General features: G+C 34.9%; 1 protein-coding gene across 2 annotated transcripts in view; it reads left to right on the top strand.

Moving 5' to 3' along the window:
* SMIM14 (small integral membrane protein 14) overlaps window positions 1–14,347 on the top strand; it is a 65,602-nt gene extending 51,255 nt beyond the window's left edge. For both annotated transcript variants that reach the window (XM_016119956.2, XM_036228036.1), the window contains exons 4-5: window positions 8,997–9,139; window positions 11,232–14,347. In XM_016119956.2, the coding sequence (XP_015975442.1) occupies window positions 8,997–9,139; window positions 11,232–11,264 (176 nt within the window). In that variant the 3' untranslated portion in view covers window positions 11,265–14,347. The remainder of the gene's footprint in view (window positions 1–8,996; window positions 9,140–11,231) is intronic.
* Window positions 14,348–24,970: the final 10,623 nt, after the last annotated feature.

Consider the following 24,970-nt stretch of genomic DNA (forward strand, 5'->3'; position numbering starts at 1 on the left):
GCTGGTTGAACTGGAACATCAAGGCTACTAGTACCAACTCCATGTGCTTTTCTTAGCATCTATTTTCATCTATTGCTAGCTTTGAGAACTTCTGAGTAAAGAAAGGCGTTCTTTCCCAAGGTTTGGAAACTTTGGGAGCCTGTGAAGTCATTCCTTTGGTTCTGACATTAGCATTCTCAAAAGGGCATAGGCAGTGTGGAGGTTTCTCTCCATGTGGCTTTATGTACAGTAGTAATAGTAAAGTGAGAATTAGAGCAGGAAGATCCATCCTACATGGTGACCGTAGCTGACAGACTTGGTGGCCATTATGTGAGGCATGTTTTTTCAGTATAGAAATAACTGGAAGGGTACTTTAAGGGAAACTAATAACTAACATTTAAGCCTGCCATATTAATTTCACTATTAAGGATGGAAGTAAGACATTCACAGCATGGTGAAGCCTGGCACAATTAGATTTCATATACATTTACAAAAATGGGATTACTTTGTATGTGTTGTTTTTCACTACTATATTACAAATATATCAGTACCTATTTATCTTGAAAATATATGCTGACTAAATAACATTCTATTTTAGGAATATACCAGTTTTTAAATGATTCCCTTTTATTGGAATCTTAGGGTGATGATATATTTTTTATTATTGTCACTGTTAGGGCCAGTCAGATTTCGGTGTTGCCCCAACTGCAGGAGGGAGGGAGAGGGATAAAGATGGTGCAGAATTGTAGTTAGCATTTTCCCTTACATTTTTTCTCTGTTCTTCCTTAAATGACTTACAGGTTAGTGAGATTTAATAGTTTTATTAAAGGTCTACTTTAGAAAGACAAAGAATACCCCAAGGAGGCACATGGTTCCAGTGCTGTAAGCAACACAAAAAGGTCACAAAAAAGAGAACCTAGAAGGGAGAAAAGGGGCCAAGAGTGGGAATGTCTGCCTTATATTTGGGCTGTGATGGGTGGTTCCAAAGGCATTACTAGATGATTGGCAAATGAGGTAATTTCGTTTGACATCTGGCTGTTATGTATTCATTGCCTACTGCATATGTGCATACCTAGAATTCTACTACCGTTGGGGTGTTCTTTGGGCAGTCTCTAGGCTGGGCCCCTATTCCTTTATTCACCCAGTTACTCATGTCTGATTAGCTACCTAACATATTATAAGCAATATTTAAACATCCTTGTATGTACATTTTAAAGCTCCTGACATAGTGCTAAATTGCTTTTATTAATAGGCTAATTGCCTTTTTTTTTTTTTTGAAATCTTATTTATTTAACCAGGATGTGTGGCATTTTTTCCAGCAATTAACACATGTGCAAGATGCTGATATACAAAATCTATACCCCTCTCAGTGTTCCCCCAAAGTAACTAGCATTGTCTTTTCACAGAAGTAGTTGAGATTAAGCGAGGACACGGCGGGGGGTGGGGGTGGGGAGTGCGGAGCTGGGGTGCTCACCCAGGATTACCACTGCCCCCACCCCATTTGTGGGAGCCCTGGGGTGGAAGTTCTGAGTTCTCTCAGCCTATCTGGAATATAATGACAAACAGGGTCACAACTTAGGCTGATTGATTTTACTTAACATCTCTGAAGCTGAGTTCCACATTGTTACATATTTGAAATTAAAACAAAACATAAGTACTATTATAAAGGAGCTTGTTATTACATTATTGTTGTTACTGCTGTGTGAACTGGGTGTCCCTTCAAATTCTGTAAATATTAACAACTTTGAGAAATAGCAACTGGTACAGTACTTTGCCCAAAGTAGAAATTTTGTCAAAGCGTAGTCCATGGGCGCAATAGGGCAATTATGGACCAGAAGGTAATGTTAATGTGCAGATGTGTTAGGTTGTTAAGATGATGGGCGGTAATTCCCCCACTTCACATTTCTTTATGTTGCTTCTTCAGTAGCATTCATTAATCTACAATTTGCCCTCTAATAAGCAACTTAAATTTTTGCCTTAGCTGGTAAAGCTAAAACTTATTCTTACTAGTGAAAATAATTTTACTGAATTCCTTACAGGAAAACTAGTGTTTATTACATTTGTGATATCTGTGACCCTTGAGGCAGCCCCACCTGTAAACCAAATAGACTCTTATTTCTGGGTGAAATTTCACTTCCTTAATCTAAAGGCAAACCCTAGACCTTGACTGTTAATTTAGTCATATTGACCAGTTTTTTTCCCCCAAAATTCTTTTAACATTTGTCGGAAATCCTTTCTGAGGGCCATATTTTTAAATGGTTTAAATAGTTTTTTCCTCTGGGTAATAGAATCACCTTTTCTGTATATTCTAAATTTTTTCCAGTGAGCCGAGGCTATTTTCATAAAATATAAATCAGGGGTTCCCACTACCCCCTTCTCAGCTTCATTAATTTGGTAAAGTGGCTCAGGAAAACAATTAACTTACTATCACTGATTTATCGAAGATACAACTCAGGAGCAACCAAACAGAAAAGATACGTAGGGCAAGGTGAGGGAGGAAGGGATGTAGAGAGCTTCCCTGTCTTTTCTTAGGATGTCACTCTCCCAGCACATCAGTGTGTTCACCAGCTAGGAGACTCCCTGAGCCCCATTGTTTAGGGTTTTTATAGAGGTTCCATTCTATAGTCACAAATGATTAAATCATTGGTCATTGGTGATTAACTGGATCTCTAGCCTCTCCTAGAGGCGGGAGAGGGGAGCCAAAAGTTCCAACCCTCTAATGACACTCACTGGTTGTTAAGCTCTGGGAACCCATCCATCCCCATCCTGAAGCTTTGTAGGAGATCACTAAGAGTCACCTCATTAGCATAAACTCAGGCATGGTTGAAAGGGATTTCTTATGAATAACAAAAAATGTTCCCATCATCCCTATCACTCAGGAAATTCCAAGGGCTTTAGGAGCTCTGTTCCAGGAACAGGATGAAAAACAAATGTATATTTCTTATATCACAATATCGCATTGCCCACTGGACCTCCCATGGTGTGTTGCATATATTTGAGATGATTTAATTGAATAGGACGCTCATTACTTATGCAGTTGCAGAATTTAATTGCAGTCTGTTAACAGATTTAGTTGTTACATGATTCTTTACATTGAGCTAAATTTTATTTCATTATGATGTCCACCCACAGTTTTGCTCTCTACAACAATATAGAACAAGTCTGCTTACTATTCTGAAAGACTGACTGCCTTTCAGATAAAGAGTTGTATGGAAACCAGCTCAATCACTAACTTACTTTTGAAGTAAATGGTAGCTGTACTTATAGCAGTTGATTACTGTATATAATCCTAAAATTACAGGCTTACAGCCCGTTGGTACATTGTCCACTTTCTATTTCTACTTTTCCCACGGGAAACCTGTGAAAGTAGTTGGAAATAATCCCTCTAGATCTGGCAGCTCATAGAGCCTCCCTTTCTACTCTTCCATCTTCCTTTGTCTGGCTAAGCTAGTAGCTTCATAGGGAATGTTCCGTTTGGCATCTTATTTATAATACTCATGTTTACTTAAAACCAAAGACTTAACATGCGAAACAGAACACTGTATTTTGGTATATAAATCCTTTTTATATTTTTATGATTTGATATCTTTCCAGACCATACAGTAAAAAGTATTTACCCTCTTAAAGCAAATAATTTCCAGGAAGTAAGGGAACAGATTTTATATCCTTGATGTGATTGGTTGCACCTTAATATTTATATGTACATAAAAGTTATCACAAAATAGCCCACAGTGGCCTGATGATTTAAAGGCCCAATTACCTCTCCATACTGACCTTAAAATAGCTGCTCCTAATATTTGTTTATATCAGCTATATGCAGTATCAAGAAGTTTGAGTAGCATACCTATTCTGAGACTTCATGAAGAAGTGGATCTTGTCATCGGGGACTGTGTATAATCAGTGATTTTATTCAACAGGGTCATTCATTTCTATTCCTGAATATTTCAAGAAGTCTGAGTCAATTCAGATACCAGTATGTCCAACCCCAAGATATTTTAGGGCTACTTTTTAGTTTAATTGAAGATATTTAATTTTACATATGATTCAAAAATAAAGAAGTTAATTAATATACAGTGAAAAGTTGTTTTCCTACTCATTCTCTCATCTGCCAGGTTCTATCTCTAGGTGTTGTTATTAGTCTTCTGTGTTTCTTTCCAGAATTCCATATGCATGTACAAGCAAAATATGTAATTTGCCCCCTAATTTTGGACATACTATTTTTCACTGCTCATTTTTTTTCCCCTGTCAAATAGCATTTCTCATGGGTACTTCCTTCAGCTTTTTTACAGTTTCATAGTATTCCATTATGTAGACATACAATAATTTATTAATCAAACACTCTTGGCTGACATTTAGATTTGTTTCAGTTTTTTGTTAATAATCTTGCACAATAAGCCCACGTGAAAGTATATCCTAGAGCCAGTCTTAATTTTTTGAGACTGCTACAGATGAAAAACATTGACTGTGATCAAGGGGTTTGACTTTAATTGGTCCATCTGTTATCCTTTATTCTGAGATGAGCCTTCAGTTAATGGAGAATAAGAAAAATGATCTTATTAAATCTTGGAGGTCAAGAAAACTATATCCACTTAGCCTTGTAAGTAGAGAAATTCTACTGCCTACTTACTACTCTTCAGAAATTTGGAGGCATCCTTAACTTCTTTTTCTTCCTCCTCTTACCACCAGTCTAGTCAGTCCAGTCACCAAGTCATGTGCTTCTTCCATACTAGGACTATTTTTTTGACCCTTTTCCATTCCTACTTCACCATCTTACCCGATCTAGTTATTCCCAATAGGATATATCAGCCTTTAGTCTTTTCTATGCTCAATTTCAGGGGTCCCCAAACCTGTGCTACAAACCAGTACTGGTGTGTGGTCTGTTAGGAATTGGGCTGCACAGCAGGAGGTGAGTGGCGGGCCAGCAAGCGAAGCTTCATCTATATTTGCAGCCGTTCTCCAGCACTAGCATCACCACCTCAGCTCCACCTCAGATTTTTAGACATTAGGTTCTCATAATGCAATGGTCCCTGGTGCCAAAAAGGTTGGGGACCGCTGCTAGTTGACCCTATTACTGGTAATGGCTAATATTTACTGAATACCTGCTGCGTACCAGCCATTGTGCTAAATGTTTTTCATGTACTGACCATTTCAGTACTCACATCTACTCTATGAGATGATAGTAATGTTTCTATTTCACAGATAAAGAACAGGCATGGAGTTTATATAGCTAAGAGACAGTCCTAGTTCTTAAAAAGTTAATGACCTAATTAGGAGAAATAGGAAGCCATTTCTTCAAACTAAAAATGTGACACTAGTCCAGAAAAGAAAGGAAGGTGGGCAGAGGAAAAAGAGGTTTTTACATAAGAGAGGAATGTAGGATATAGGTGAATAAATGGAAGTTAGGTGTAAGAACACATCAGAAAGAGAGAAATAAAGAGTACCCTAGGAGTGAATTTGCAAAGTTGGCAAATGCTCTCAGCCAAACTAGTACTGAACTATTGCATCAGATATGTTTAAGCTTTTAAAATAATGTTGGTTCCTGACCCCATCCCTGAGCTGCTCCTGGATTAGATGGTGTAAGACAGGGTCTTAGAATCTATTGTATTATTATTGTTACAAGCTATTTTGATGCACAGGAAGGCCAGGAACCACTGGCTAAAGAAAGAGTTAATATTGATGAGTAGGCTGCATTATATGAGGAAACGCCAAGCTGAAAGAGTTCATAGTTAAAGCAGTAGGCAGTAAAGAGTGAGTCACTGGGTTGGTAAGGAGAACTATGTTAAGAGCAAGTGTCTTAAGCAGACTTTTCAGGCAGCAAAATGCAGGAAGGAAAGGCTGCAAAAGGAACCAAGCTAGAAGACAGTTACAGGGAACTAAGGGTCATAATATCACTATGAGACTCTTAAAAAGGAATGAGCATTTTTTCAAAGCTGCTTTGTTCAGAAATATGAATTAGGAAATTTGTGATCGGAGAGTAAACTCTCTGAAGCTTCAGAATTTTTTACTTGCAAAGAGTAGCAAAAAGTAAGGGACCCATTTTCCAAGTTGAATAACATAAGAGTTTACATTGGAGTTACACTTCTGATCTATGCAATCAATCTCGTATTTTATTTCTGAGAGAGAGGAAAACTATAAGAGGTGATAATGTATGGAAGGCAGTTATCTTTTTTTGACTAACTTTAAATAATCTAGTTTTACCTAACAGTTAGTTAGCTTATTTATAAATAAGTTCATTTATATAAAACCCTTTTTAAATATTTTCCAATTTTACTACCTACAGGGCTAGCACTTTTTAGGGGTCTGCCTCACTATGTGATATTTTCAGAGACTGTTACATAGCAAAGAGGTCAAGAGTACAGGTTCTTTAATGAGACTCTATATTTAAATCCCAGCTTTGCCACATACCACCTTTTATGATATTGGGATTTAACCCGCCTTTCTCCCGGTTTCTTCATCTATAAAATGAAGATATGGTAGTACCTACCAAAAAATATGATTGTTAAAAAGATTAAAAGAGATAAAGCCTGGTTCAAAGTAACCACTGAAATTCTAGCTATTATTTAGACATAAAAATAGTATTTGATTTAAAAAACATCACTCTTAGAGCAGTGTAGAGGACAGAATTAGAGGAGGCAAGAATAGACATGGGGAGATCATCATCTCAGTAGACCAGACAAGAAATGATGGTAGCTTGAGCAAGTGTGGGAGTGGAGCTAGAAGTGGACAGATCTGAGGAATTATTTAGGAAGTAAAATTGACAGAAACGTCATAATGGGTTAAATAGAGATGGCTCATTGAGAGAGAACAAAAGGTGTTTTGTTATAGAAACCTATAAGGTTTCTGGCTAAGGCAGCTGGATGAATGGAGACCCAATTTGGTGGAGCTTGGAGGATGCGGCAAGGCTAGATGCTCATGATTTTAGTTTGGGATATTGAATGTATTACATGCGAGGTGGGATTTAGTCATCTGTGTTTTTAAGTAGCTGCTGGATGGCTCTACTGTATACCAGTTTAAGAACTGTTGATGTGAAGGAAAAAAAAAATAGAACTATTGATGTAGCTAGTTGGAGATTTGAGTCTGAAGTTCAGAGAGGAGGGTGTGAGTATAAATTAGGTGTGGTTTGCATATTGAAGGTAAATGAAGATACAAGTGAGGATGATAGTGTATAGAGCAAGAAGAGAGGGAACCTAAAATTGACAATGAGGAGTTCTAAAATTTAAAAGCCAGAAAGAGGGAAATGAACATGTAAAAGAGTGGCTAAGTGTTAGAAAGAAAATCAGGCAGTGGTAATGCACAGAAGATGAAGGTGTTTTAAAAAGGAGAGAGTGATCATGGAGAATGAGAACTGAAATTACCCATTAGGATTAGCAGCATGGAGGTGTTAAAAGGGACCTTTTGAAGAGCTTTTGAATGATGATGGAGGTAGATACCAACCAGAGGAGCGAGTGAGAGGTAGTAACATATAGGCACCTCTCAAGATGTCAGCTCTGATGGCTCGACAGGAAAAGGGGTTGAAGGAGGAATTTTTTTTTTTTCCCAAAGGAGGGAGAAACTTGATCATGTTTAAGTGATTAAGGGTCGGCTGCAGTGGAGAAGGGGTTGTTAAATATACAAGAGAGAGGATAGGGGATAGATCACTGCAAGAGTAATGGGATCCAAAACTCAAGTGAAGAAATTGGTCTTAGTTATGAAGGGAGTAAGAGGGAACAAGGAAAAGAATGGATATCGATATAGAGGAAAAAAACTGCTGATGCATTGTGTGAGGAGGAATACAATTTCGGTGACTCTTTAAGTACTGTGTTAGTTGTTTCTGGGGAAGTGATTGGGATTGGAACAGAGGCTTCATTTCTATCCCGCCTGTTCTTGGGCTAGCTCAGCTCTTTGCTAGAATTTTCCCCCTTTGGTCACTAATCCTTTAGCCTTAGCAATGCACCCATCCCTTCCCTTTCTTGGGAATGAGCTCTGGGCTCATATATTAAACCCCAGTTTAATATATCAGCTTAGTTTGAACATCTTGTCTGGATTTCTTTCACTTTTTCCTGAGGCAAGGAGAACTAAAACCAAACTTGTTGACAGGTTATTTTGGTAACCAACTAAAGATAGTGTGTTTTTCTTTAGAAATCCAATCTTCTTTAATTTTTATTTCTGACAATTGAGTTCTCTAATATACTTTAATAAAAAAGTCTTTTTCATTTATTAGAAATTTTTAAGCTCATACTATGGGGCCAGGCACTATAATAGGTACTTGTTATTCGGAATTAAAATAAGATATGGCTGCCTCAAGGAGCTGGGAAAGACTGATGCTTACACACACACACCTTGACTTATTTCTCTTGATAAATGCATAGATTTTAAAATATCTAAACCCGAATCCAACTTCTTTTTGCTATAAAAGGTCAATTTAATATCTCTTTGAGAATATCATTAAAGGGATCTTTAATCTATACATTATACAACTCAGATGTTCCCTTTTCCTTGACCTGTTTTTTTTCTTGCTGCTTCTGTAATTAAAATGCAGATTTTCCTCCCTTACCAACCATCATCCAAAGTAGAGTATCCTTACTGTGCATCAGGTGATCTTAACCCAGTTTCTGTAGATCTCAGCACATACGTGAATTGGTGGTTTTGTGAGTCTAGGAATCTTGCACAATCATATGTAAAGTTGTTGAATGTGTATACATAGATTCATGTGGTGGAAAGAGTCCTTATTTTTTTATGAAATTCTCAAAGGATTTTATGATCCCAAAATATTAAGAAATACACTATTAAAATGTTTATTTAATAGGTTTTGGCTTTTGACTATTTTATACCATTTACTATTTAGATTTTCTCACAGGAGGAAAGGGAAAGTGAAAGTGCAGTATTTTATAATTGCACTTTTTAAAATCATTGATACAATTTTTTATATTAATACAATTTTTGAAGTTTACATTTAAATCATCGTTTTTATAGTTATCTAGCAATGTTATAATCATGCTACAGTTTTTGTTGTAAATACATTTTTTGTTTGTCTTTAGTACCAGGACCTTCTGTTGATAATGGCATCAGTATTACCATGATTTTGATGGCGTGGATGGTTATTGCAGTGATCTTGTTTCTACTGAGACCTCCTAATCTAAGAGGATCCAACCTAACTGGAAAGCCAACCAGCCCTCATAACGTAAGTGTTGTGGATTAGAAACTCATTGTAGTGGGGTAATGGGTGTGGCCTTGTAAAGGGGGACAAATTTGTTTTGACTGAAATAACTTCATTAGGAAAAGGAAGATTTAATTCATGCAGTAAGGTTTTCCTATGTAATCCCAGTAAAACTTGCAATCCCAAATGGTTTAGTCTTCATGAAATTACATATAGAGAGCAGCATAGTAGCCCAAAAATAATTTAAAAATGAATTTCAATCTTATTCATATGAGAAACATAAAAAGTGATCCATTTCATGATAATTTACAGCAATATTTCTCGGTTCTCAGTCCTGTACTTCCCAGTTCTATCTACCTCAAAACTGATCCCTTGCTTCTCATGCTTTCAGCTTCCTAAATTATACTAGCTGCAGTCCAAATGTTTTTCTCCCTTCTATCCTAGCTATTAAATACAGTAGAGACACTGAGTCTATCTGGCTAAATCCTCTTCCTCTTGTTTTCCCATCCTATTTCTCTCAAACTCATTTTTCCAGTTTTGTATCATAGTAGATCAGCTGAGTTGGCAAAAGCAGAGGTAGGAATCATTCATATTGATAAATCTTGATAGTCATGATTATAACTATTTTTAGAATCTTCTAAATGAAAAACATGATTAAGTGATTCAATAAGGCGTTTTTAGTACTATCTTTAATGGAACCTCATGAAAGGATTCCTTTTAATAATTTTTAGAATCAGTATTTTTATATGTGTGTGTGTGTATATACACATATATTTGATTTGGATATTATCTCTTTAAAAATATTTCTGTGATGGACTCACTTGTTGAACAAATTATCCTACTAATTTTCTTCTTCACCCTTCACCATGTGAAATTTCTAAAATAATTGCTTCTTTTCCCTAATCTTGTGTTTTTAATATAAGAAAATTCAGTCAGACTAATATCTCATATACATATGAAAGCAAATGCACAATGTTATTGGTCGGTGCTTTGGGTTTTTTTTAGGATTAGAACATTTAGATATGTAGCATGCTAGCTAATTTAATTAAGAGGGCATCATTAGCACTATATAAAAAGTCTTCAATTTATTTATTTTTTCTTGGAAAGAGGAGTACTCGTAAAATATCTTGTATATTTTTTGATAAAGTGTTTTCTCCTTAGTCTTTTTCTTACTTTCTGTGTACAGTTTTATTACTATCAAAGAGCAACTTTCTTAGTGTTTGTAGCTAAAGCAATCCAACTAAATAAACTGATGTAGAAGCCATTAAAAAGTGACAGAAATGCAAGATTACAGTCCCCTGAACCTTAGTTCATTGTAGGCCAGCAGTTCTAGGAATAGTAGTCCCACTGCCGTAAGAATATGCAAGAAGACATTGACTAAGTCCAAGTAGAAAAACTGATCTCCCTCAACGAGAGCCTCATATAGCATTATCAGAGTAAATAAATGGAATCTTTCTGAAGATTCTTACAAGTGCTGATCTTTCCTCTGCAGTTCAGATGCTTTCTATTGCAAGTAACAAAAATCAGCTCAACTTGGTTTAAATAAGTGCTTTATTGGTCTATACATCAGAAAATCGAGAGATAGGGTCAGTATTTAGAAAGTTTAACAGTGTCATCAAAGACCTCGTTTCTTTCCTCATATCATCAGCTTCGCTTTATTCCAAGGTGGGTTCCCTTTGTGGTCATTAGATGCCTGCCAGGAGCAACTGGAATCTCAGTTGTCCCCATTAGCATAGTGTAGTGAGAAACAAAATTCTCTAGCTTCACTCTGATTGTACTTTACTCAATCATCACCTTAGTAAGAAGGATGAAACCACCTTTATTGGTTTAAATATCACCTGTAGAGTTGTTAGGGAGAGCAATTTCACCCATAACATACCATTGCTACACAATTTCACTTTCTTCCATACTGCAGGGAAGAATGAGACAAATGTCTGTGAATTACAGTTTCAATCTAGTGTTCCTCAATGCAAAAATATATGAAAAGCCCAAATGAGAATATGACTTGGGGTGGGAGGGTGGGGGGCATTGCTGCTCAGTTCTTACTATATGTGTTAGATTGGTTCCACTGGGATATAAGAAGTCAGTTCCATAATTTCTCTCTTTCTTATGTCAGGGACAAGATCCACCAGCCCCTCCTGTGGACTAACTTTGTGATATGGGAAGTGAAAATAATTAACATCTTGCACGACCAAATGAACGAAGATGACTAGAGTACTCTCTTAATCCCGTTAGAACTGTTCTTTTTGCATCTGCAATATGGGATGGTATTGTTTTCATGAGCTTCTAGGAATTTTACTTGCAAGCTTATTTTTGCTTCTGGTGTTATCACCACTCCTACTTACAATATATTTGAGTAAGTGATTCTATAAAAAGTTACATGAGCCCTTTGGTTATCCTAAACATAAACATTCCACTAATTCTGTTTGTAACTGTGATCATAATTTTTATGATGATTTCTGGCCTGATTGAAGGAAATTTGAGACTTTTGCATTTAAATATTTTAAATAGTTTTGATAGATTTTAAAATTATTTTTTTCATAGGTATTTATAAAGTTATTTGGGGTTGTCAGAGATTGTATGAAAGAAAATTAGAACCACATTATTTGGCAGTTTTCTCTAGTTCTTGGGACATGGCAGCCTTTGGAATATTTTACAAGTTACAGCTAAAATCTGTATTGTCCACTACAACTTGTGACTAGAAAAGGAGGAGAAAAGAAATGAATTGTTTGCTAAGTTTTTTTATTCGCATAAAAATATACTTAAAAAACTTTGAATAAACATAATTTAAATATGATGGAGGATTTACAGTCCATCATGTAACATTTGAAGCCACTGTACAGTAGCCTTACAAGGGTCATGACAGGAAGAACATAATTCTTTTTTTTTTTTTTTTTGCCTTTGTCAGGTATAATCTATACATTAATAATCTCTATTTTAAAAATAGATGCCTCTCACAAAGCTTTTCTGATCTAACATTTCCCTGTTAAATGAAACTATCTTATAGTTGTATTGGGGGCCTCTTTGATTACTGACATTTGAATGCTATTTACTTATTTTATTCTTTTCTTTGAAGAAAAAAATTTGAATCTTTTGTTACCCTTATGACTTTACAAATATTTAATGAATTATTGGTTTATTCCAAGGGAAAAGGAGGAATATGAGAAACAGGGATCTTTTTCTGACCCTTTTCTCATTCTCGTTGGGTACTGGGATGGACTGGGGTAGGTAGGAGCATTAATACAGGTAAAATTTTTGAAATGTATAACAAGTAAAAGGTTCCATTGTTTTGGTCAGTTTGAAAGAAAATGAATACAAATGGCATTTTTAAGAAGTCTGCATGACTTATGTGGTCATGGAATTTTTTCCTAGAAGGTGATTGCAGATGATTTATCGGGGCTAGAAGATATTTTGTTATCAATGTAAGGATTTTTTCCCCTTAGACCTGTCTAGCATTTTATTGTATCGATCTGAGAAATTACTTGTATGAATTGAATAAACTTCTCTATAGCATTGTATTGTTTTAATAGAGTCTCTGATACAATTGTGTGATGCCCTTAGGGTATATTTTTCTCTTTATTATGATTACATTTTGGGCCATAAACATTGTAAGGGCTTCATTTCATTATATAATGCATTAACTGCTTACATTCCTCCTGTGCTCTTGGCTTTGTGCTCAACTTCCTGAAATAATATAACCTGCTCTTTTTTTTTTTTAGTATATGTGCTGCTGAAGTGAGCACATTATAACCTACTCTTAATTATTTGTGCTAATCAAGCAGTATTGTAACACAGGTAAGTCAAATCCTGGATAAATAAACACCATAGAGTTAAGGTTTTTCTTCTTGCTGTAGCCTACTAGAAGCCTTCCCAGCTGTATGGTGTTAAAAATATTTAAAGCAGAAAGGGCACAAATGGGATAAGATGAAGCTAACTGCCTAATGCATTCCTTTTTCTGCCCTTGCTCCCTGAAGGCTTGCACATATATCCTAACAGTTCTCTATGCTGCTTGAAAGGCAACCTCTGGCAGAGATAGTGATGTATTCGCTGAATCAACAGTTCACAAATAGTTGAGAATTGGCTTTGGTAGAAGACATGGCTGTGACATGGAAACAATCTCTACTGTTAACTAGAGACCTAGAAATCTGGATTTTTATTCCTGATTCTTCATTTCTGTCACATACACTTAATTGACATTACATCTAGAACATTAACCTTTTCTTATATGACCCATCTATTTAACTAGCAACAAAAGTTTTTAGTGGAATAGTAAGTCTTGGCTTTTTGCTTGTAAAATTTCTCTGCAGTCCTGAAAAAGACAGCGTACTACAGCATATAAAGTATTATTGTTAACCTAACTAGTAATTTAGATTCTTTTTAATTCTTAAAGCTTCTACATGTAAAATGTTAACATCCTTTATAAAACAGTTTTTTATTGAGCATATTCTTATTCATTACTTGGCTTGTAAACAGTCACCTGTATTATGGCTACAACCATAGCCAATCATTTGAAATAATCGGAAAAAAGAAAGATAAGTCCTGACATTTTAATCACTTTGGACTCTTAAACATTCCACAAATGCCATTAAGAATTTATTTTGTTTTTGAATCATTTAATGTTTTTTTAATGCAAAAAAATTGTTTCCTTCCCATTTGGAAAAAGTTAACATTAGAACTATCCAAGCACTGTCCTATGGCCTTGAGGTCACATTTTAAACAATTTGCAGAGATTTTCTGAAGTAACTAGTAAGTTCAGCTATTTGTGGTATGTGATTTGATTTGATAATGTTTATGGAATTACCAAATTCTTATATTTTCAAAGGAACCTTGGAAATTTATCACTCTGAATGAAAGTCTGTCGTTCTAAATGAGTATGTGCTAAAATTTGACCAGCTCAACTTAAGACACAACAACTGGAAGGAGAAATGAAAGTTTACAGTTAATGGGTTAAATTTTTGTTGCATATTAGATTTAGTCAACATTATAATATCTCTAAATGAAAAATCATAAGTATTTTTTACCATGTCTGATGATTACTTTGTTAAAAGCAAAAGTGGTCATGTGATGTACTAAGTGTTAATTGCTGTTTTTAAATGTTTAAATCATGCCAAACAAATCATGTCTGTGCCACCCAGAGTTTATTGTAATCTTTTACTGAGTATTTGGATTGGGACAAAGGGCTTGTACTATGCACTTTTTATTAATGAATAAATAGAAGACATTAGTAACACTCATTGTTTTCTGTTTGGCTTTTGTGAGAAGAGAAACAAATATCTTTTGTTAGTAAAATGTTAACATCTTTTATTAGACAGTTTTTTTGTAAGACTTTACCCCTAACTAAAGACCTTCCTGAGAGAAAACTTTCAGTTATAAGAAAAATATTTATATATTAGCAAATGGGGCCAGTATTCAGAAGTAGGGATTCTAAGAAGCACTAAGAAATTAATTACAACTACATTTCTTTCATAATTCTTTTTTATTTTTTCCTAGAATATAGGGTCAAATAGATATTTGCTTTTTGGGACTAATATCCAACAGTGTCAATTATTTGAGCAGACACATGTTACCCATAAAGAGCTAGATGTGTAACTGTATTGAAAACACTCAAAAGTGAAAATTTGCTTTTGCTCTGTAACCTGGAATTGATCCAGATACTAAAAATCATTAAAACCTATATATATGTAAAAATGGTAAAAATTGCTCTGGCATGATTATGATGTCAGTGTGTGATACTTAAATGTTACTTAAAATAGCAACATTTGTGAAATACATAATTGCTGGAGATAGTTAATGATTTTAATCTAAAGTTTGTCATGTGTATATATAAGTGGATAACTAGATCCTCAGTAAAACTAAGTTTTCGTTTAATGATTCTGAATACTAGTACTCCTCCCAGAAAATGGAGTTTAATTAAATAAGTTTTTTGCATCCTGCCATTACACCTGATGATTTTCTCAGTTCAGAATCTCAATTTATAGAGTTGTCCCCCCCCCCAAATGTTTTATAAATACCATGATTATCTCTTATGTTAAGATTTTATTTTCAGTTGACATACAATATTAGTTTCAGGTATACAACATAGTGATTAGACATTTATATAACTTACAAAATAATCACCTTGTGCTAACATTTTTAAGAACTGGAGTGTTCAGGGTGATCTTTTCTCATGGGGAACTTAATTTTACATATCTTTTCTCAAATGAACTATGTTGGTTCAATAAACATTTCAGCAGATGTTTATATTGTTTACTGCTTAACTGTTTATGCTTTAAAATAGGAATAGATTATAGAAGTTATTTTAAACATCAAATGCCAAATTAAGATGTCTATTAAAAGGGAGGTAGAAGGAGATACCTGAGAGGCAGGGAATATGTAAAGGTGAAGAACAATATGTGTAGTTTTAAGAATAAAGCAACTTTGATATAAAAAAATTTATTCTCTTATACCAAACTGCTTATTTCTAGAAATTTTAGGGCTGAGAAAAAAACTTTAAAATCCCTACCATGTCAGAGGTTTTTTCTCTTAAATATCTGGTCCTATACTGCTCATAAATTTATACACTCAGGCTGTGTCTTGATGGTTAATGAATTTCAATTGCATTGATTCTATTTATTTTGTGAAACTGAGCAGAATTATTTAAAAAGCACAAATTCCACATGGCAGATTCAGTATTATAGAGTAAGTCTCCTATGTTGTTTTTAAAGAAATGAATCCATCATATAGTCACTCATTAATTCAGTAACAAAGGAAGAGGGGTTTTTAACACAAAAGGCATTACAGACCCTGGTGTTAATGTAGCTTTCCTTGACAAATAATTAGTATATGAACATTAAACTTTGGAAGTCTGGATGTTTTAAAAGGGATTCCTTACAATTAATCATCAAGTGCAATTTTGTTGTTACACTATATAGAACAGATGTATATCTAACAGCAGAGCCTACATCTCCAACAAATGGGTTAAGATTTATATCCTTGCAAATGTTCTTAGCCTTCATTTTTACTAAACAGCCTTAAAGACTACATTTTACTGTTTTGTCTCACATTGCACCTTTATCAACATCCTCTTAACTTTTCCAGTTTCACTAGCAATGGCTTATTGAAAGCTTTAGCAGTCTCAAGCTTCAAGTGTAATTCTGTTAGCCGAAGCTAAATAAGAAAATTTAAGGAAACCTTGGGCTAAATAAAGTGATATTGAAAATTAGTTTCTCCATTGAGGAATGGATAGGAATACAATTTTCTCTCTGTAACATCCAAGGAATTATTTTCATTGTGTCACAATATTTTAAGAACTCAGTCACATAAATAGATGTAAACTGGCAGCAGTTACTAGGTTGAATTCCTTGTGTCCTCCCATATTAATTTCTGATGCTAATCTCTGAAAGTATCAGAGATGCTCAAAGGGTGTTTTTATTGAAGAAAGTTGACCATTTTTTTATCACTGTAATTTTCTTCTAATTCTCAAACTTCTATCTTCATTGTAGTAATTTGTGTGATAAAAATATTAAAAATGTTAATAATGTTTTAATCTTGATAAAAAATGTTAAAGTAGTTTTGTGTGAGCCTGCATTAATGTTGAGGCAAGCAATTCAGATTTTTAGCTATTCTCACAACTAAAACATATACTGGAGGCTATTGCATATAGTGATAGCTATAATGATTCTCAAACTCTCTAATTTGGGGACCCCAAAGAGCTTTTCTTTATATGGATTATATTTTTCAATATTTACTGCATCCTCTTGAAACTTACTTGATTTTGTTAATGTCACTGCAATAATGTTTAGTGAAAAAATTTTACTGTATCTCATATTTAAAACATTTAAAAGTGTTAGGTGTTTTTAAATAACAAACCCAATAAATGTTAATATAAAATTTTAAATGAAAAAAATAACCATTTTCCAAAATGAAAATTTAGAAGAGTGGCACTGCCTTACATTTTACAAATCTCTTTAATGGCTGGCTTGATAGAAGAAAGCTGGGTTATCATTTTTCTGCATTCGATGTTGCAGTATCTTCCCTTCTTAAGAAACTATGTATGTCAGTTTTCATAAAAGATTAACAGTATTTTGAGCAGCCTATGCCTTGACTAGGGAGCACAAGTTATGTAATTCTTGGGCAACCCATTTTAATTCGGAGCCTCAGTTTCATTGGATATAATACTACTTTATGGCAAGCTGAAGTGAGGATCAAATGAAACGTTTGTAAAAATGCTTTGTAAACCCAAAATAAATATTATGCAAAGGCCTTCACCATCCCAACTAACACACCCTCCCTTTTCAAAACTAAGTTGTACGAAAACTATGGATTTAAGACACATCCATTGAATTTTCCATTGGAAGGAATTCACCATATGAGGAATGGACAATAGCACCTTTAGGTCAGTGACTGGAATATGAAAAACATTAACGATTAAATATCATAGTTTCCAATCAAGATTTTTAAACCTTGGAAGGTAAACTGTAAAGCAGATAAATTTTGACTAACATGAATAATTCCATTATGAGAAAGGCTAACCAGCAAACTATTAATTAGGCTAGGCGTTCTCAACTTTTATTGCACATCACACTCACCTGGAGAGCTTTGAAAACCACTGATGCCTTGACCTCACACCTCAGAGATTCTGGTATGGGATTAATTGGTACGGAGTTTGGCCTATGCATCTATAAGTGATTCCAGTAGCAGTTAAGGGATAAAAACCAGTGACCATAAAGAATGCTAAACCTTGTGTTTAGTTCTAGAGATGAAAAAACTGAAGAAAAAATAATTTTCTTCATACTAGTTGATTTCTATATATGGGTAGGAGATTAACTGTGTTAAAGAAAAATAGGCCAAGGAAACAAAAACTATTAAGGAATGCAAGTGAGATTATTACTTTACAAGGAGTTGGATAACAAATTATGTTAACAGGGTAAATATTCATTACTCAATCCATTAGACTTACTGGCCTTCAGAAAAATTAATTCTTGTGATGGTAAGGTCATTTGTCTTTAGTCCTTGTCCTCAGAAGTTTATATTCTATTTACAGGGTACAAATACAAAAGCTAACAAATAAGATGATTTCAGGGTCTGCTAATTGCAAAGAGAAGTTAAAATACAAACAGTCATGGTGAAAGAGCATTCTGAAGAGAGATTTGACTTGAGACCTGAATGATGCAGGTATGCAAAGATCTGGGCAGTTTTCCAAGAGAAGAGAAGTGCAAAGGCCCTGAGATTCAAACAGACTTGGCATTTTCAAGGGACAAGAATAAGGCCAAATGGTCAGTATGAAATTAGTATCAAGGTTTAAATCTTGTAGGATCTTGGAATCCAAAATAAGGGCTTTGGATTTTATTATAATTATAAAAACCAATGGGGTAGGGATGGAGAATATATGATATGGTTTAATTTATGATTTTTGAATGATTTCTTTCAATTACAATTGACATTCAATATTATTTTTATTATTGTTTATATTATAGTTTCAGGTACAGCATAGTGGTTAGACTGTTATATAATTTACGAAGTCTAGTACTCACCTGACACTATATATAGTTATTACAGTATTATTGACTATATTCCCTATGCTGTACTTTACATACCCGTGACTATTTTGTAACTGCCAATTTTACTTAACCCCTTTCCCTTCATTCCCACTGCACAACTCACTTCCCATCTAGCAACCATCAAAATGTTCTCTGTACCTATGAGTCTGTTTCTGTTTTGTTTATTTATTTTGATCTTTAGATTCCATATATAAGTAAGACCATATGGTATTTGTCTTTCTCTGTTGAACTTATTTCATTTAGCATAATGCCCTCTAGGTACATTCATGTTGTCACAGATGGTAAGATTTCATTTTTTTTATGGTCAAGTAATATTCCATTGTATATATGTACCACTTCTTTATCCAGTCGTCTATAGATGGACACTTGGGTTGCTTCCACATCTTAGCTATTGTAAATAGCACTGCCATGCACATAGGGGTGCATATATCTTTTCAAATTTGTTTTGGACTTCTTTGAATAAATATTCAGAAGTTGAATTGCTAGGTAATAAGGTAGTTCTATTTTTAAGTTTTTGAGGAAACTCCATACTGTTTTTCATAGTAGCTGCACCAATTTGCAATCTCACCAACAATGCACAGTATTCCCTTTTCTTCACATCCTCACCAACACTTGTTGTTTGTTGATTTATTGATGATAGCCATTCTGATAGGTGTGAGGTATCTCATTGTGGGTTTAATTTGCATTTCTCTGGTTAATTTGTAATTTTGAGTATCTTTTCATATGTCTATTATCTGTCTGTATATCCCATTGGGAGAAATGCCTATTCAGGTCTTCTGCCCATTTGTAAAAGTTGTTTTTTGTTTTTTGGGTTTTTTTTTTTTTTGGTGTTAAATTGTATGAATTCGTTATAAATTTTGAATACTAACCCCTTATCAGATGTATTATTGGTGAACATCTTCTCCCAATTAGTAGGTTGTCTTTCCATTTTGTTGGTGGTTTCCATTGCTGTGCAAAAACTTTTGTTTGATGTAGTGCCATTTATTTATATTTCTTTTGTTTCCCTTGCCCAAGGAGATATTCTCTCTCTCTCTCTCTCTCCATATATATATATATATATATATATATTACTAAGCAATGTCAGAGTTTACTGCCTATATTTTCTTTAGAAGTTTCATAGTTTGGGGTCATACATTTAAGTCTTTAATCCATTTTAAGTTTATTCTTGTATATGGTATAAGAAGGTGGTCTGATTTCATTTTGTTGCTTGTATCTGTCCAGGTTTCCCAACACCGTTTATTGAAGAGATTGTCTTTACTCCGTTGTATATTCTTGCCTCTTTTGTCACAGATTAATTGACCATTAGGTACGAGTTTATTTCTGGGCTCTCTATTCTGTGCCATTGATCTACGTATCTGTTTTTATGCCAGTCTCATACTGTTTTGATTACTATAGCCTTGTAGTATTGTTTGATATCAGGTAGAATGCTACATCCAACTTTGTTTTTCTTTATCAAGGTTGTTATGGCTATTCAGGGTCTTTTGTGGTTTTACATAAATGTTAGGATTATTTGTTCTAGTTCTGTGAAAAATGCCAATGGTATTTTTATAGGGATTGCATTGAATCTATAGGTTTCTTTGGATAATATGGATATTTTAACTATGTTAATTCTTCCTATCCATGAGCACAGTATATGCTTTCATTTATTTGTATCTTCTTCATTTTCTTTCTTCAGTGTCTTATAATTTTCTGAGTAGAGGTCTTTTACCTCATTGGTTAAATTTATTTTTAGATATTTTATTTTTTATTTATTTTTATTTCCAAAGCCTGTTTTTCTTTTAATTTTTCAAATTTAGTTTCAAGTATACAGTACATTGGTTAGACATCTACATAGTTCATAAAACGTTCCCCCTAATTGCACCCTCCCTCCCCTCATCCTCCACCTAGCCACTGTATTAATGCTAACTGCATTCCCTATGCCATACTCCCTAACCCCGTGACCAACTATTAACTACTAATTTCTGTTTCTTTAGCTCTTCACCCCATTTTCCCAGCCCCCCAGACCTCCCTCCCCTTTGTCCATCACCAAATTGTTCACTATTTTTATGAGTCTGTTTTTTATTAGTTCGTTCTTTTTATTCCTTAGATTCCGCATATAAGTGAAATCATATAGTGTTTATCTTTCTCTTTCTGACTTAAACACCTTCTATGTCCATCAAGGCAATATCTTTTTCCATCCCCTTCCTTTTCACATGTAAGGGCCTTGTTTTCTTATCCATTTGGCCACTCTCCCTTTTGGTGGGAGCACTTAATTCTTTTCCATTTAAGGTACTCGTTGATAGGAATGTAGTTGTTGCCATTCGTTATTACTGTTTATCTGTCCTTTGACTCAAAATGATAGCTTTGCTGGAGAAAGTGTTCTTGATTGTCGATCCTGGGTTTTCACCACATCAAATATTTTTGTGCTAAGCCCTCTGTCCTGCATAGTTTATTTTGAGAAATCATCAGCCAGGCTTATGGGTGCTCCCTTGTAGGTAACTATCTGCTTATCTCTTGCTGCTTTTAAGATTCTCTCTTTGTATTTAACCTTTGGCATTTTAATTATGATGTGTCTTGGTGTGGGCCTCTTTGGATCCTTGGTTTTTGGAATCCTCTCTGAGATTCCTGGGTTTTATGTCCATTTCCTTCACCAGGTGAGGGAAGTTTTCCATCATTATTTCTTCAAATAGTTGTTCAACATCTTGATTTTCTTCACTTGCGATCAGACAACTATTTGGAGCCTTAATAGTGTCCCATATCATCCTTAAATCATTTTTATAGCCTTGGCCTCTTTTTTCTGACCATTCTGATTGAGCATCCTGATTAGCTTTCCCATCCTCTAGGTTGGGCATTTGATCCTCTTCTTTATTCACTTTGTTTATTCCTTTGTTTATTCCATTTAATATAATTCTTATCTCAGATAATGTGTCCTTCATTTCTGACTGGTTCCATTTTATAATTTCCATTTCCATTTTTATGTCTTTTTTCTCTTTGTTGAAGTTGTCACTAAACTTATCTACACTTCACTAAAGTTCATTGAGTATCTTTATAACCAGTGTTTTGAACTCTGCATCTATTAGATTACTTGACTCCATTATATCTGGATCTCTGTTCTGTTCTCTCATGTGGTTTCTGCTTTTTTGTCTTCCCATTTTGGCTGCCTTTCCAGGTCTGTTTCTGTGTGCTAAGCAAAGCTACTAAGTCTCCTGGTCTTACTAGTGTGGCACAGTCCAGAGAGGAGTTCAGCTGCAGACCAAATTCAGCCCACGCCTCTAGCCCTCTGGGGCCACCTGTCAAGATTGAGCAAGTAATCCACAAATTCTATGCTTATAGTTGCCTCAAAAGGCCACACCAGAAACCAAGGCTGCCTCCAGTGTGAATCTTAGCAAGGAGCACCTGACTCTGAGGATATACCTGGATTTGGCTTAGGTGGGGTCATGAGTTGGGGAAGGTGGGGTTTCAGAGAATCCTCTGGGTGCAGCGTTATCCAGTTTGATGACTTCACAGCAATAGTGGCACTGTGTCTGCACACTGGGAGGCGGGAGGGCTCAACAGAGAACAATAGATACTGCTGGTACTTCTGTACAGAGCGAGCCTTGCCTTGCCTTGTCTTCACTCTGACACTGTCTCTCTGTAAGTCCCTCGTGCTCCCTTGTGCACAGCTGAATCTGCACTGGTGCTCATAGCGAGCAGGTCCATCACCATGAAAATCTTGGACGTGGACGCAGCCCCTTTAAGAGGCTTTTGCCGCTACCACTGCCGCTGCTTCTGTCTCACTCAGCTGCTCAAGACCGGGCAGCCCCACGTCCTCACACTGTCCTACCTTCTGCCATTGCAGGGTGCTTTCTTGGCTTTCTCCCTAGTTGTATGGCTTGTTCTAGATCCCAGGAGATGTTTCCTTCCTGCTGCCCCTTGGTTTCATCACAACTTTGATTTGGTTGCCAGAGGGATAAACAGAGCCTCTTATTATCTGTGCCATTTTTTTCTCCTATTTTTTTTTTGATGCAATTATAAATGAGATTGTTTTCTTAATTTTTCTTCTTGATAGTTTGTTATTAGTGTATAAAATTACAATCAATTCGTCAATATTAATTTTGTGTCCCACAACTTTACTGAATTCATTTATCAGTTTCAATAGTTTTGGGATGGAATCTTTAGGGTTCTCTATATATAGTATCGTGTCATCTGCAAATAATGACAGTTTTACTTATTCCTTTCCAATTTGGATGCTTTTTATTTCCTTTTCTTGTCTGATTGCTGTGGCTAGGACTTCCAATATTATGTTGAATAAAAGTGGTGAATGTCGAATGAAAGTGGACATCCTTGTCTTGTTCCTGTTGCTAAGGAAAATGCTTTTAGTTATTCCCCATTAAGTATATTAGCTATCGGTTTGTCATATATGACCTTTATTATGTTGAGGTATGTTCCTTCTATTCCCACTTTGCTGAGAATTTTTATAAATGGATGCTGGGTTTTATCAAATGTTTTTTCTCCATCTATTGATCATATTATTTTTTTTAATCCTTTTTGTTTATATGGTATATAATGTTAATTTACTGAAGGATGTTGAACCAACCTTGCATCCCAGGAATAGATCCCACTTAATCGTGGTTTATGATCTTATTAATGTATTGCTGAATTTGTTTTCCTAACATTTTGTTGAGGATTTTTGCATCCATGTTCATCAGGGATATTGGCCTATAATTATCTTTTTTTGTAATCTCTTTGTCTGGTTTTGGAATGGTTTGAGAAGGATAGATACTAGTTCTTTTTTGAATGTTCTTTTAAATTCACCTGTGAAGCTGTCCAGTCTAGGACTTTTGTTTTGGGGAATTTTTTGAGTAGTGATTCAATTTTATTAGTAACACTCTGTTCAGATTTTCCATTTTGTCTTGATCTCAGTCTTGGGAGAGTGTATGTTTCTAGGGATGTATCCATTTCTTCCAGATTGTCCAATTTATTGGCATATAATTGTTCATAGTATTTTCTTATAATATTTCATATTTCTGTGGTGTCAGTTGCCACTTGTCTTTCATTTCTAATTTTATTTATTTGGGTCCTCACTTTTTTTTTTTAATTAAGTCTGCTTAAAAATTAATCAATTTTGTTTACATTTTCTAAGAATCCACTCTTGATTTTATTGATCTTTTGTATTGTTTTATGGCACTTTATTTCATTTATTTCTACTCTAATCTTTATTATTTTCTTTCTTCTACTCACTTTGGGCTTCATTTGTTCTTTTTCTAGTTCCTTTAGGTGTAAGGTTAGATTGTTTATTTCAGATTTTTCTTGTTTCTTGAGGTAGGCCTGTGTTGCTGTGTCTTAGGATTGCTTTCACTGTGTCCCATAGATTTTGGGTTGTGTTTTCATTTTTATTTGTCTGAAGGTACTGTTTTATTTCTTCCTTAATCTCATTGTAAACCCATTCATTGTCTACTTACATTTTATTTAGTCTCCATGAGTTTATTTTTCAGTTTTTTTCTTGTAATTAATTTCTAGCTTCATACCATTGCGGTTGAAGAAGACTTGATATGATTTCAGTCTTCTTAAATGTATTGAGATTTGTTTTGTGGCCTGACATGTGGTCTGTCCTGGAAAATGTTCCATGTGTACTTGCTGCTTTGGGGTGAAATGTTCTAAAAATATCAATTAAATCCACCTGGTCTAATGTGTCATTTAAGGCCTCTGTTTCCTTCTTGATTTCCTGTCTGGATGATCTGTCCATTGATGTCAGTAGGGATATTAAAGTCCCCTACTATGATTGTATTACTATTGATCTCTCCCTTGATATCCATCAATACTTGCTTTATAAATTTAGGTGCTCCAATGTTGCATGCACAAATGTTTACAAGGATTATGTTTTTTGTTGGATTGATCCCTTTATTATTGTAATAGCCTTTGTTTTAAAGTCTATTTGAAGATACAGGTATTTCTATCTCAGCTTTTTAATTTCCATTTGCATAAAATATCCTTTTCCATCCCTTTACTTTCAGTCTGTGTCTTTCTATTTGAAATGGGTCTCTTATAGACAACTTATATATGGGCTTTGCTTTTGTACCCATTCAGCCACACTTTGTCTTTTTATTGGAGCATTGGAGCCATTTACATTTGAAGTGTTTATTGATAGTTATTGCCATTTTATTATTCATATTTGTGTTCTCTGCCTCTGCCCCTGCTTCTTCTTTAACATTTCTTGTAATACCGATTTGGTCGTGATGACTCCTTTAATGTTTTCTTGTCTGGGAAGCTCTTGATTTCTCCTTTGATTCTAAATGATACCCATGCTGGGTAGAGTAGTCTTGATGGTAAATCCTTGCTTTTCATCACTTTGAATAGT

Source organism: Rousettus aegyptiacus, unplaced genomic scaffold (genome assembly GCF_014176215.1).
Source record: "Rousettus aegyptiacus isolate mRouAeg1 unplaced genomic scaffold, mRouAeg1.p scaffold_m13_p_10, whole genome shotgun sequence".
Classification (NCBI taxonomy): Eukaryota; Metazoa; Chordata; class Mammalia; order Chiroptera; family Pteropodidae; genus Rousettus; species Rousettus aegyptiacus.